The sequence below is a fragment of the Siniperca chuatsi genome, linkage group LG14 (assembly GCF_020085105.1).
Source record: "Siniperca chuatsi isolate FFG_IHB_CAS linkage group LG14, ASM2008510v1, whole genome shotgun sequence".
Lineage (NCBI taxonomy): Eukaryota > Metazoa > Chordata > Actinopteri > Centrarchiformes > Sinipercidae > Siniperca > Siniperca chuatsi.
Window position 1 is genome coordinate 27,983,607 of NC_058055.1, and position 14,362 is coordinate 27,997,968.

A 14,362-nucleotide genomic window follows, 5' to 3' on the forward strand; every position below is an offset into this window, starting at 1 on the left:
CGATGATGAAAGAGATGAAGATGATGATAAAGCTGACAAATATTTGCTGCATATGTGTGTGTGCGTGTGTGCCAGCTGGCGCGCTCTCAGAGCTGTTAGCACCAACACTTTAACTCCTCGGGGAGTCGATGCTGTCTCACAAACCGCTGACTCATCTGCTCGCCGGACCACGAAGACATTTGAACAATGAACAGAGACAATAAGAGGCGGAGCTGCAGGCTGATTTACAGAAAGACTTCAGGGTTGTAGCAGATCTGCCGATCAGGGCATATGTCAATGGATCTGTAGTGGTTAAAATAAACCCGATCAAATGCAGATCCTTTCTTTACTCTAAGTGGTTCTAGTGGGCCTTAAAGAGATTCTAGGGGTTCTTTAGTATCATGAGTGGGAGACAGCACTCTTCTCCACCATCAGGATCCTTTAGGAGGTTCTAGTGGTCACTGGGGGGGTTGAAAGGGTCCTTTAGGAGGATTTAGTTGTCAGTGATGAGGTTCTAGTGGTAGTTGAGGGAGTTCTTGTGGCCAGGAAGTTCTAGAGCACCTTTAGGTGTTTATAGTGGGTTGTTAGGAGGTTGAAGTGCTCACTGAGGCCTATGGGAAATTTTGGAGCGACAGCGTTCTCCGCCACCATCATCAAAACACCAAATAAGGTCCAATCGTTCCTCCAGTAGAGTCCACATGTAGTCTCATGGAGACAATCTGTGACAAGGAACACCTTAGTAAGACACTTTACGTTGGGTTTTACCTCCATTTGTCACCAGTCTGTATATACAATGTCAAATTTAATGGAAATCTGGCCTGTAGTTGTTAGGATATCTTGCCTGGGATGAAGGTGTTGAACACAGAGGCAGGCAGACTGTTGTCCCTGCAGCCCCGAGACCGTCTACTAGCTGAGCAAATACGACATATTGTGTTAAAACTTTATGTTGTCTGTCTTGTTTGTTTGAACATGTTACATGACAATAAGATGAACCAGCCTGAAGGCTACAGTTTGAGCTGCAGGAATATATTTGTCTCACATGTGCTTCTCTTAAAGTATAAGTTTGGTGATTTTTCTTCTTGTCAATAAATCTCATGTTCAGACTCAAACCAGCAGTGAACGTATCCGCTAACAGGTGAATCACAGCTGATGGATCTTCTTCCTCCATCGTCGTCCAGAAACTGTTAAAACACATCAGTGAGCCGCTCTGTTGCACTGGGTGACATGTTCCTCCATCACCACGAACACACACACTGTAGTTTATTCTGACTCTGCCCCACACACACCGTCCTGCTGCCCCAAACACTCACTACAGCGCCACATGTGGATTCATCCGCCGCTGGAAATAGTCCCCAACAGATGCACTGTTTCCTCCTGTTAGTCTGATAAAAACTATAGCGAGCAGCTGTTTGAGGAAACTACTGAGCCTTTTTAAACATCAAACTTTATATTTGTGAGAAAGATTCATGTCTTCAGCAGGAACCAATGGGCTCGCAGCTGAGAGCCACAGACAGGAAGTCAGACAGTACTGAGAGACGCACTGACATGTTGGTTTAATTTGATTTGTTGACAATAAGAAAAATATAGAATAATGCCAGAATTATCTCTGACAGACATGTGCGTGTGTGTGTTTTAAGACTGATATCTATCACATATGGGTCTGGATAATCAGCCTTGAACAGACAAACAGAGCTGAGGGGAATCGGACCATCTCTAACCGTTTCTCATTATGCGATATCCTGTTTTTCATGTCTGCGTGACACATTCAGAGCTTCACTTCCACATTTCCATTTATGTACAAAGGACACTAACACTTAAACCTTCCCTCTGTGTGTCTCTACAGTCGTGTTGGAGTTTAGTAATATATTGTTTTCTTGTTATCTGAAGGTCACTGAACTGACCGTGGTCTTGTGCGCTTCCTTTTTTGTGCAAGGCATGTTGCTAAACCTCTGTGTGTGTGTGTGTGTGTGTGTGTGTGTGTGTGTGTGTGTGTGTGTGTGTGAGTGATTAGGACTGTTTATTTTTGTCTTCAATGTCTCCTCTTGCAGTTATGAATCTTTCTGTCCTTGTAGTTGTTGAGGAGGAACAGAATATTTTTTGCACGATAGTTCTGCTAACTCAGTGTTTCTCAACCTACAGGTTCATCTGAGGGGTCATGAAATGATTAAAAGAATAAGAAAGAAAAAAATACTTCTGTTACACAAAAATGTTACTTTTTTCTCACTTGGATGTGATAATGGATGGCCTCTAAAAATCTTTCAAATTAAACGCTCTGAGTAGAAGAATTCACTCTGGTTGCCGGTTGAACTGAACAGTCAGTTTTTGTTTTTGTTCCACTTTATCACATTATGTCATGAGGTGTATGAGGTGCGTCTTTTGTCCAGCCACAGGCACACAGGGTAGGGAGGGGGGTTGTGTTTGAGCTGCAGCAGAGGAACATCAGTGCTGCTGCAGTTGTGGATGCAGAGCGGAGGTGTGCCATGATGTAGTTGCCAAAGTTCTCCTGCGCTGTTGCGGCATCGCTGCTTGATGCTACCTGGGTTTACCGTACTGGCCCTAATATAAAAACCCCTATTTAAGTTTCACAAAGACACCAACAGGATCCTCATCATTTTCTCTTGTAAATTGAAACATGAATACTTCAATTAAGGCATAATGTAAATCCCACATTTGTGCAGCTTGTCTATCAGTCACACACTCTCCTGTCAGGCTCTTGGAGGCGGTTCAAATGATTTGCTCTGACAGTGACAGCTGTAATTCTTGGCTGTTTGACAGATGATTTGATCCCCATTTCATTTCTGCTGTAAAGACGTTGAGAGACACTTCCGACTCGTTTTAACTTCTCATGAATTTATTTCCTCCGTAGCAGCAAAACACGTCACACGAGCCATCAGAAACTCCTCAAGGTTTAGGGCTTTTGGGATCATGTAATCGTTTAGTCCTGATGCTACCCCCACTTTTTCAAAAGTAATTTCCACAATACATGATGAACAAAAACATTCATCAAGAACTGAGGGTTTTATTAAGAGGTTTTATTTTTATCCTCAATCTTTTATCTCTTGTATATTTCTCTCATATCGACTGTAGGTCTGACATAAAGTAAAACATTTTAAAAGGTCTTAACATTACACAATACTACACCTAGCTAGGAAATTACTCCCCAGAGTGCACTGCAGCATCCTCAGACCAAACAACACACTGAAGCACACAGCAGGTTGTGGTTAAGAGGCGGCAGCCAACAAAATCTTTCACTGTGACCTTCCAGGATGTTTCTTTGGCAGCTAAACTTCATTCCTCCGCTGTCTAAAGACGACTGACTGCAGCTGATAGGGAAGTCTTTGTCGTTAACAGATTTTATAAACAATTTACACAACTGAAGTATTGGCTGTTCAAGGCGTTTCACTATTTACTTATATGGTTACAAGACTAAAGATGCAGCCTGCTGTCAGTCTGATAGTTAAGACGAGTCTTCAGCTTTATCTGCTCTGACTTTCAGCACGTTTATCTGATATGAACTTTGGAGTACATAAAACATCCTTCTGCTCTTCAGATCTCTTATCATTCTTTATCCAAAGGTTCTGTTCCCAGCGCTCCTCTGATCTGATCAACCTTTTCGTGGATGCTGAACTTCACCAGCAGCCGTTGTCCTCATAGTTTTGTCCATCAGCCAAAACACTTCATGAACATAACGTGTGTTTGTGTTTTGACTGTCAGGGTGTTGATAGGGGTTGTTTGTTGAGTCACTGTGTGACAACTGATTCGAATCTACTTGAAGGATGTGACACCTCACTGTTCATCATCATGTCTTGTGGCTGCATTCTGGTCCTTTTACTTTTACTGCGGGTGTATTTATTTAGATTTATTCAGTGCCAGCTCTAGTTTAGGCGCCGTCCTAGTCCGCATCTTAAAATTATTAGGATTATTATTATTAGGATGGGTACCATGAATATGCACAATACATTTCATGGATTATGCTTGAAACAAACGAGTTCATACAGAGTGTCATCCTGAACACTTGTGAAGACAAAAGTGTTTATCGTTCTGAATGGCCACGCTCGAAGGCGGGGTGAAAAGCCGGCCGTCATGGAAAGGGATGAGCAGTGATGAACTGTATAAATGGTGATAATGTTTTACACTTTCAGACAGACTCTCCTACACACACCTGGCTTCCATTATGTGAAGTAGGCGTGATTGTTGGGGAGGGCATTTAGGCATTTAGATGGTGTGAAGATGATTTATTTTATTAACATTTACTCCTAGTGAAGTTCAGGAGCGGAAGGTTCGAATAGTGCAGGTTGTTGGGGGAAACAGTTTTTGTTAATGAACCATGATTGTGTTCTTTCCCTAAACTGCCCATAACCATACAGAGGTTGCCAGATGTGGATGAGTTTTTTAGAATCATCCAAAATATAATTTAGAATAAACCTGCTTGCTGAATACATATAGAAAACAATGCATTGATCCATATCCATACATTGTCTTGTCTACATCTAAAAATATAATGCAAATTCTAGTTTTACACTGGTGGCCTTGTTACCTCACTTTGTTTTAGTTTAGGTTTTTACTGACAATGAAGAGAAATTTTGTAAAAAAAATATTGGACAGACCCACAATAGCATCCTTTCTGTCCACCACCACCACCATCATCACCACCATCATCATCATCATCATTATCATCATCATGAGTTGTCACAGGATTTAAAGGAATTATCAGTCCGCTGCTGTTCTGCAGACGTTTTCTGATTAATGTGTAAAACCAGAGGTGATTATCAGGTTAATTGAACTGGGAAATGTGGTTTCCGTGTGTGTGTGTGTGTGTGTGTGTGTGTGTGTTATGGTATGTGTGTGTTCAGAGTGTTTCTGTGGGACGGACTAAGCTGCAGGATGTACTGCTGGAGATATGAGACATTTCAGGATTAAGAGTGAATCACTGCAGAGAAGATAGCATCAGAGAAAAGGACTTTATACACGCTTCCAACCTCATAACATAAAAAAAGAATATGCAAGAATCAGAAGTCAGGTTAACATTTGACACATGAAGAAGAGTTACATCAAAGCTTAGATAGTCAGAATAGGGCAACGGTATCGTCTGTGTAGAAGTTTACTAAATTGTTTAAAAACAAGATGACTAAAGTGAACAAGAGGAAGATAAACTATTCTTCTTCTTCAAGAAAGCTAATAAAACAAGTGAATAATCAAGATTAAAACACAAGAAATCGATTCCCATAAAGATTTAAAACTTTATAATAACAAACAGTAACATGGTTTTCCAACAGTAACATAAAAGGATGTCAGTATAACTGGGTTTAAAAATGTGATTTATTCAATCAAACTTAACAAATTTATTAGTATAATGAATTAAATTAGTGGTATGATTTTCCACATCCAGCCACAGTCAGTTTGGCTTTCTTCTTCTTTTGTTGTGAATATAAAGAGTAACGGGGGAACGTGTCCACATACATGCTGCAGTGTTCATTACAGCCACAATGTTTTCCGAATCAAGACATTTCGGCTCCCATCCGGAAGTCATTCTCAATTGTGAAAATGGTCTGAGAACTCAGAAATGCCTGCCTAGTTTCACCTGAAACCTGTTTCAACAATATTAAACTGTTGAACAGATCAAATAATATACTAATGATTTAACTATTCTTAGAGTCTCACCAGTAGTGGAGCTAAAAATGTCAAGTTTGTCCAGGGGGTGGTGCTATTGAGGGAAGGTCATGGGGTCATTAAAATCAAAAGGGTTCATCCTCTGGGGAGCAGGACAGGGATCAGGGCATTTAATAGAAATCTGACATATCTGCTCTGGACCAAGGTGTTGGATTGACCAACACTGTCATCTTCATGTTCTGCTGCTTGGTTTCAAAAATAAGTGTGAAGAAAATAACATATGACATAAATAATGTCTGGTTTAATAAAGATGTCTCTCTCTCTTTCTGTTCCCCAGTGTACTTGGCCGCTCATGGTCGATATGCTCAGAAGCTGATGAGTGACTTGTTCTCCAACTACACCAACGCTTTGCGGCCAGTGGCGGACACTGACCACATCATCAACGTCACACTGCAGATCACTCTCTCCCAGATCATCGACATGGTAATCAGACCGTGACTGCCGATCCAGATGTTCATGTTGTGTGTATTCATGCCCGAACTGATGTGTATGTGTCCTCTCAACAGGATGAGCGGAATCAGATCCTGACTACCTACCTGTGGATCCGCCAAGTGTGGATGGATGCCTACCTCACCTGGAAGAAGGAGGACTATGACGGCCTCGATACCATCCGCATACCCAGCAGCTACGTATGGAGACCTGACATTGTCCTGTATAACAGGTAGGTGTGGCTTCCTGCTGTTGATCGGCCCGGCTGCAGAACACTGGCAATGCCATCTCTCCAACTCCGATCCTCTGTTTCCTCCACTTTCTCCACCACAGTGCAGACGATGAGTTCTCCAGCTCAATGGAGACCAACGTGGTTCTTCGTAATGATGGTCAGGTCATGTGGGACCAGCCAGCCATCACCAAAAGCTCCTGCTCCGTAGATGTGGCATTCTTCCCCTTTGATTTGCAGGAGTGTCATCTAACCTTTGGCTCCTGGACTCACAACGGTAACCAGATGGACTTGTTCAATGCCCTGGACAGTGCCGACCTGGCCGACTTTGTCCCCAATGTGGAGTGGGAGGTGAGTGGTTACCTTGTTCATGTGTTCAGAACAAGGCCTCATCCCTGAATCTAATCTTTTGACAAATCCTTTTTCTAACCAGGTCCTGGGCATGCCAGCCAAGAAGAATGTCATCCTGTATGGTTGCTGTTCGGATCCGTACCCGGACATCACCTTCACCCTCCACCTGAAGAGACGTGCCTCCTTCTACATCTTCAACCTCCTCATCCCCTGCATGATGATCTCCTTTCTGGCTCCGCTGGGCTTCTACCTGCCAGCTGACTCGGGTGAAAAGGTTTCTCTGGGTGTCACGGTGCTGCTTGCCCTCACCGTGTTTCAGTTACTGGTGGCTGAGAGCATGCCGCCCTCTGAGAGCGTCCCACTGATAGGTGAGAAGACTGAGGAGTCCCTGATTTTTAAAGTTTTGTTTGAGTTGTTCATTTGTTGAGAAAATACGAAGAAAGATATTTTCAGCGGCTTTCCAAATTAAGCAGGTGGTGGTCATGGTGGTTGTAATACATGTAAGAAGCATTGTTAAGTAGTTATTTTATATCAAAGGGCTAGACCAAGTTCTTTGGGAATTGAAACATGAAGGCAGTCTTTGTTAGGTCACAAGAGACTGGGTTCTCATTCAGAACTTTAGTGTAGTTTAGTAGAAATTTAGTTTCAGCCTTCTAGAGTCAAACTCTGCACATACACCATCCTGCACAGTGAAGGTCAAACATCCACTGGAGGGGGGCTTTAAAACCGTAGATTGACTGATTGATTTTATTGATGGATTATCAGACACAGGAAACAATCTAAAATCTAAAGGATGACGTTAAAGTTAAAGTGAAAACACGTATTTCTAACATGGTCCCAGGATGTTAGAAGACAAAGTAAACACAAAGAAGCAAAAGGTCAATACTGTATATAGACTTCACCTGATTCAGCTGAGGTGTGGGCTTCATCATCAATAACGTCAACGTCTTCATTCAAAATATTTACAATATTTACACATAAAATGTCTGAGATCCAAACATTAAATCAGTCGCACAACATAATAAATCCACGTTGCTTTGAAAAATATTACTCCAAAAGATTTTGCTTGGTGGAATTGACTGATGGACAAGCAGATAAGAGGTCAAAGCTAAGCACCCATGATATTGTGTTCCAGTTGGTACACGTGTCCTCCTGTTTTCTCCAGCATACACATTTAACCATAAGTCTGAAGGGTAAAACCTGCGACTGGCAGGTATGTCGCAGCTGTTGTATCCCTGCATCTTCTTCCTTCCCACCTTCAGTGTAAAAGCCTCAGATGAGATGAGATCATCATTGGAAGAACAATACATTTTAAATGAATGTTGCTGAGATAGTTGCCAGGTAGCACTAAAGATTTTGGTGTACAGTTTTAGGCCCCGCAGTAAATACCCTGTTTATGTTTGTAACAGCAGGCCTGTCAGCGGTTATTTAAAACACAATACAGCTCAGTAATCAATGATCTCTCAGCCATCAGAGCAGCAGCAACCTTCGAGTCTCAATGTTGCCAACAGAAGTGTGTTCATTAAATCTTCACATTTCAGCTGAGAGCTTTCTGTACAACCATTTAAGCTGCTTTACTAAGAGGACACGGTTATTGTTTTCTTCATTTGTGCTGCCTTCAAATGGAAGTTGTGAGATTGGATTGTCAGCAAGGGGACGTTGAGTACACAATGTGTATGTATGGCAGTATTTTGAGGGGTACAGAGTACCATTGCTAGGAACCTGACAACAAAATGGACACCCCTTTGTGATTAGTCATTCTGTGTTTTTTGGAAAAGAGTAAGCAACAATGTCAGCCTACATCACAACTAGTGAACTCTGAGCTTTCAGAAAGTTGTGAATACCACATCGGTGGTTCAAAGTAACTCTTCTTGTAAACTGAGACCGTCCTTACAAGCAAACAGATTGCACTGGTTATTCGTTCAAATGCCTACTTTGACCTATATTTATATTTTTCGATGTGGTTGTGTGAATGATGACTCTGTGTATCATTATGTATTGTAATTCCCACTTATGGCCACTGTTCAGCAACACCTCAGCGGTTGTAACAAAGACAAGAGCTGCTGTTTCACTTTTACACCCAGATTAATCCTGTCGCTCTAACCTTTAGGCCACCACACAACACTTCCTGTACTCTCCACCAATCACCAAACTGGTGACAGAGAAGAAAAACTGACATTTGTCTTTGAGACTTTAAAGATTTAACTGTACATGGATTTTGAAGTCTAAATGATCTGCATTTTCCTTTTTCAACAGGAAAGTACTACATTGCTACTATGACGATGGTCACTGCATCAACTGCGCTCACCATCTTCATCATGAACATCCACCACTGCGGTCCCGAGGCTCGTCCTGTCCCACAATGGGCCGAACGCTTCATCCTTAACTACCTTGCCCGCATCTGTTTTGTCTACGAAGTCGGTGAGAACTGCCTCATTGGGACTTCATCCCGGAAAAAACCTCTGTCGCAGGAGGAGTCTGAAGTCCAATCAGCCAATGGCGGCAACACCAAAGGAACCAACTGGGATGTGAACGGGCAGGCGTGGGGAGGGAGGGTGGAGGAGGATGGGGCTGGGGAATCTCTGAGGCTGGGGCAGGATTTGACCAACCAGACGGACTGGAAAGAGGATCTGGTTGTGACCATCGACCACTCGGAGGAGGAAGGAGCTGCTGGAGGACATGAAGGGGAGCGGGAGGAGTCAAACAGTGCCCGTGGAGGAGGAGGAGAGCATGTCGAAGAAAAGAAAGGCGTAGGAGGTGAAGGGGGAGGCGGAGCCGGGGAGAACAGGAGGGAGATCTTGGTGAGAACCCAGTGTGTGTGCCAGCACCGGGGACTGCGCAGAAACATTGAGTACATTGCCAACTCATACCAGGACCAGCGAGCCGGACAGCTGCGCATTGGGGAGTGGAGGAAGGTCGCCAAGGTCATGGATCGCTTCTTCATGTGGCTCTTCTTCATTTTGGTCTTCTTCATGAGCATCCTCATCCTGGGAAAAGCCATCTGATCCAGCTTCGAAGAATCACGAGAGGTTGAGGGTATCGAGTTGGTACACCGATAAGAAGATTTGTTTAACGTTCCATCAAGTCTAAAATCAGTCTTAATTTTCACGAAACAAGTGAACAATGACGCTTTTGTTCAACTAGTAATTGAATTTTAGTTGGGTTTAAAGGCTCAATCCACCATTTTTTGTGTGAAGCACACCAACCGGCCATACATTTATACTCTATCTTGTATCTTTTCAAACAATGTCTTCCACCAGAATATAAAACATAGATGTGTGGCTTTGAAAGTGGCTTGGCAACACAAAAGGAGTTTGCACAGATAGAGCCATGGAGAAGCGGATACATCAGAGTTTGTGAGGGTAAAATAATCAAGATAATTCCAAATGCGTTGAAAGCATCTCATCAAACATGGAGGGTTTTAATAAACAACATGATCTTCAGCTCTTCAGAGAACAGAACGCTTAAGGACAGCACACATCGGCAGCGTCTCGACACGGATCATTGTGGGTTCAGGATACACCACTAACGTATTTCCCAGAATTGACGCACATCAACTTTCTAGAACAACAGCAATTTTGTCACCTTTCCTCCCGAGATCCGCACATCCCCGGCTACTGTACTCTGACTGCTTCTTCTGTCTGGATGACATGTTTGATGTTTGTTGTCAATTGACACGCGTTAAATGACGTGACGCTCTGTGTTGCATTTGAGAGTTTGGTGCCCAGTTGCATACATTTTTTTGGGTTTTTTTGTCTCATGTACAAAAAATTAGAAATAAGAATCATGACAGTCTCCACAGGGTTTTCCCTCTCTATCTACAGACAGACTTCCTCGTGCATCTACGTATTGCTATTAAAAAACCTCCTCTCTTTAGTTGCTAAAATACCCTCACACATCAAACGTATTTATTTAAAGATCCCCTCCAGACATGTATTAAAACATAGAAATAGTCTGCTTGGAACAATAATGTGTGTCTGATGTGTTTTTTCCACAAAAAAGTATAATTTCCACAGTAAAATCCTTAAAAAGGCTTCTACTCCTTCCAGCTCATTACAAATTCCAGAATCTATGAATATGCAAATGTTGTTAATTGCTAAAGTTTTCCTGCTGGACACAAGATGTCTCCTGCGTCACTGTAAAGTCCTTTCTCAGTCTATGTGCACTGGTGGCTTCACGTTTCTACATCACACTTGTATAAGTTGCAAATTGGACCAGGATTGGCTTCCAAACTATTTGTGATGTCACATATCATGCTCATAAAAAATCCTTAAATCACAGCCAACACAGACAGACAGAGACAACACAGACAGAAACAGACAGACAGAGACAGAGACAGACAGAGACAGACAGAGACAACACAGACAGAAACAGACAGAGACAGACAGAGACAACACAGACAGAAACAGACAGAGACAGAAACAGACAGAGACAGACAGAGACAACACAGACAGAAACAGACAGAGACAGAAACAGACAGAGACAACACAGACAGAGACAGAAACAGACAGAAACAGACAGACAGAGACAACACAGACAGAGACAGAAACAGACAGACAGAGACAACACAGACAGAAACAGACAGAGACAGACAGAGACAACACAGACAGAAACAGACAGAGACAGAAACAGACAGAGACAGACAGAAACAGACAGAGACAGAAACAGACAGAGACAGACAGAGACAACACAGACAGAAACAGACAGAGACAGAAACAGACAGAGACAACACAGACAGAGACAGACAGAGACAACACAGACAGAAACAGACAGAGACCGAAACAGACACAGACAGACAGAGACAGACAGAGACAACAGAGACTGAAACAGACACAGACAGAGACAACAGGGAAACTCTAAGGTTAGGGTAACTGTAGGAACCAGAAGAAACAGATTTTTGAATGGAGGGGGACTTTAAAGAACAGCAGCTCGACCGATAATCCCAATCGCACTTCATGCTGGTTTCAGCATGTTTTGCTCGTTTGAAGGAAAACCTGATTTTAAAGATGAAAATTATTAAATGTTTTAAAGAGATGAATACAACATTAAATGATGTGATGGGCTTCATTTTACTCAGACTGGCTTCCGTTTGTTTGTGACGGTCAAAAAGGAAAGAATTATATTTGTTTACATGAAGAGATGACTAACCTGAACTGTAGCCATCACAATATGTCTTACAGCTGAACACACACACTCACACACTCTCACGTCAAACTTTGACGTTATGTTTGCCACGCTTTTTTTATATGAATTTCTTTGAGTGTTCTTAAAAATTTACTTAAAAATGCATGCAGGATTTTTAATTTATCGATCACATTGAAATGAGTGATATCTGGGACTGCAACTAACAATTCATCAGTTTATCTTTTAGCACAGTATATAAAATGTAAACTAGTCCTGTATTCCCACCTCAAGTCTTCAAACTGGAGAAGCTTGAATCACCTTTGAAGATTAAATTTCACAAATTACTTAAACTAAACTAATTAAACTAAAGGATCATAACTGTCATCTATGAATTTTGTGTCGATAAACTAATTGTTTCCATGAATGAAACTGAACATGTCAGTTGTGAATTCTACCTTTTTCATTCATAGATCTGCTGTAACAGAACATTCAGTCGAATACGGTAATAATAAGGAAGGGTGGAGCAGAGATTGTAGAAAATGAAAATAAGGAATAGAGGAAGAAGGAAGGAGTCCAGATGCCAATGCTGGCCTGAGTTTTGATTTTCAGCTCACAGGTGGTCGATGCTCTATTTACACAAATCCTTTCTTCAGATGAAACGATAAAACACTCATTTAAGAAGCAGCAGAGCAGATCAGCTGTCTGTCTGTCAGTGAAAATCCTGCAGTTTATCTCTCACGTTAAGTTTTTTGAACCACACGAGTTTACTTTAGTGTGACTCACTGCATGACTGCCATATCTGCACATTAAAATACTGTAACTGTTATGATGCTGACTGATTACAGAGTTATTCACTGCAAGAAATGATCGTAACGAGTATTATCATCTTGTGTTCAGACTGTTTCAAGTCTTTATTCAAATAAATCAAATAGGATGTAACGTTTTTGTTGCCTTGACTCAAAATTTGATTATATGTTGTCTGTTTAAAAAGAGTAAACAATTAAAACAATTTTTAAAAAAATCTTAAAAACAATGTTTATTTCTACACTGTAAAATGTCCAGATCAGTACATATCTTGGTCACACTTATTCAATAACCAAACTGAACATATGTTATTTAACATATTTTGACTGAAGTGAAAAAAAAAAGTTTATATGCCTGAACCCAAAATAAAAAATGTTACTCAACTTCTCATTTTATTGCAGTGTGTAGTCTTCACAATGTAAAAACAAGAAATTCCACATTTATCACTGTAACTACTTGTTGTGGATCCCGTATGTGTGGTGTTTACACATGACACACCATTAATGCCATGAACTACATTAAAGATTTCTTATTAAAACTCACTTTGTTTACTGAGGTTTGTGGAGACTTTATTTACCTTTCAACACTTCATATTATTAATATCACTGTTATTATTATTACTGTTGTTGTTGGGGAGAAGGGGGGGTTTGGAGGGAGGGCAATTCACCAAATGATGTATGATATCTCCATACATCATTTGGTGAATTGTATCACACTGTCACAGTGCTGCTAATTGATATTTCTTTTCCGTATAAAGATAATGTTTAAAAAAGAAGGATGCACAAATGAGAGGAGGGAGTTTTCTAAAACACTATGAAACAGTTTCTCCGCAGTTGGTCATGTTTTTCCTTTCGCATGAAAAAGTGTTTGCCCTCTTCCTGATTTCTTATTTTTTTGCACGTTTGTCACACTTAAATGCAAATGTCACACTGGGCTGTTTTTTTACCCAGTCTCTTTCTTATGGTGGAGGCATGACCTTAAAAAGGCAGTTCATGCTCGAAAACCCTCCAATGTGGCTGAATTACAACAATTCTGCAAAGATGAGTGGGCCAAAACTCCTCCACAGCGCTGTAAAAGACAAGTTATCGCAAACGCTTGATTGCAGTTGTTGCTGCTAAGGGTGGAGCAACCAGTTATTAGGTTTAGGTTGCAATCACTTTTTCACACAGGGCCATGTAGGTTTGGATTTTGTTTTCCCTTAATAATAACAACCTTCATTTAAAAACTGCATTTTGTGTTTAATTGTGTTATCTTTGACTAATATTTAAATTAGTTTGATGATCTGAAACATTTAAGTGTGAGAAGCATGCAAAAACAATAAGAAATCAGGAAGGGGGCAAACACTTTTGAACACCACTGTATATATATATTTACACATTTGTATATTTATTTATTCATATATTCATTTATTTATTTACTTATTAATTTATTCACTCATTTATTTATCTATATATAATTGTATTTATTTATTTACTTATACTTTCATTTATTCATAGTGTAACTTTCTGCAGCGACACAAATAAATGTGTCAACTTCCTCCATCTCATTAAAAAGAGATTAATATGATAGCAACTACCTCAATGCAAAAAAAAAAATGTATACATGATTGCTGATTAAGAGAGAAACAAACAGGGACAAATACAGGCTGGACTCCAGAATGTGATATTACACCCTTCATGGACATGAATGAAAACACAACCTGTATTTATTCAGATTTAAAAAGCCATGTGTAATTTGTTTGTTTCTATATAAAAATCATGCGGTCAGAGAGGATTT

General features: G+C 40.9%; 1 protein-coding gene across 2 annotated transcripts in view; it reads left to right on the forward strand.

Annotated features, from left to right (window-relative positions):
• The window catches only part of LOC122887731 (neuronal acetylcholine receptor subunit alpha-9-like), a 21,940-nt gene extending 10,877 nt beyond the window's left edge, over positions 1-11,063 (forward strand). For both annotated transcript variants that reach the window (XM_044221201.1, XM_044221202.1), the window contains exons 2-6: positions 5,927-6,072; positions 6,156-6,310; positions 6,412-6,658; positions 6,741-7,026; positions 8,915-11,063. In XM_044221201.1, coding sequence (XP_044077136.1) covers positions 5,927-6,072; positions 6,156-6,310; positions 6,412-6,658; positions 6,741-7,026; positions 8,915-9,663 — 1,583 coding nt within the window. In that variant the 3' untranslated portion in view covers positions 9,664-11,063. The remainder of the gene's footprint in view (positions 1-5,926; positions 6,073-6,155; positions 6,311-6,411; positions 6,659-6,740; positions 7,027-8,914) is intronic.
• Positions 11,064-14,362: the final 3,299 nt, after the last annotated feature.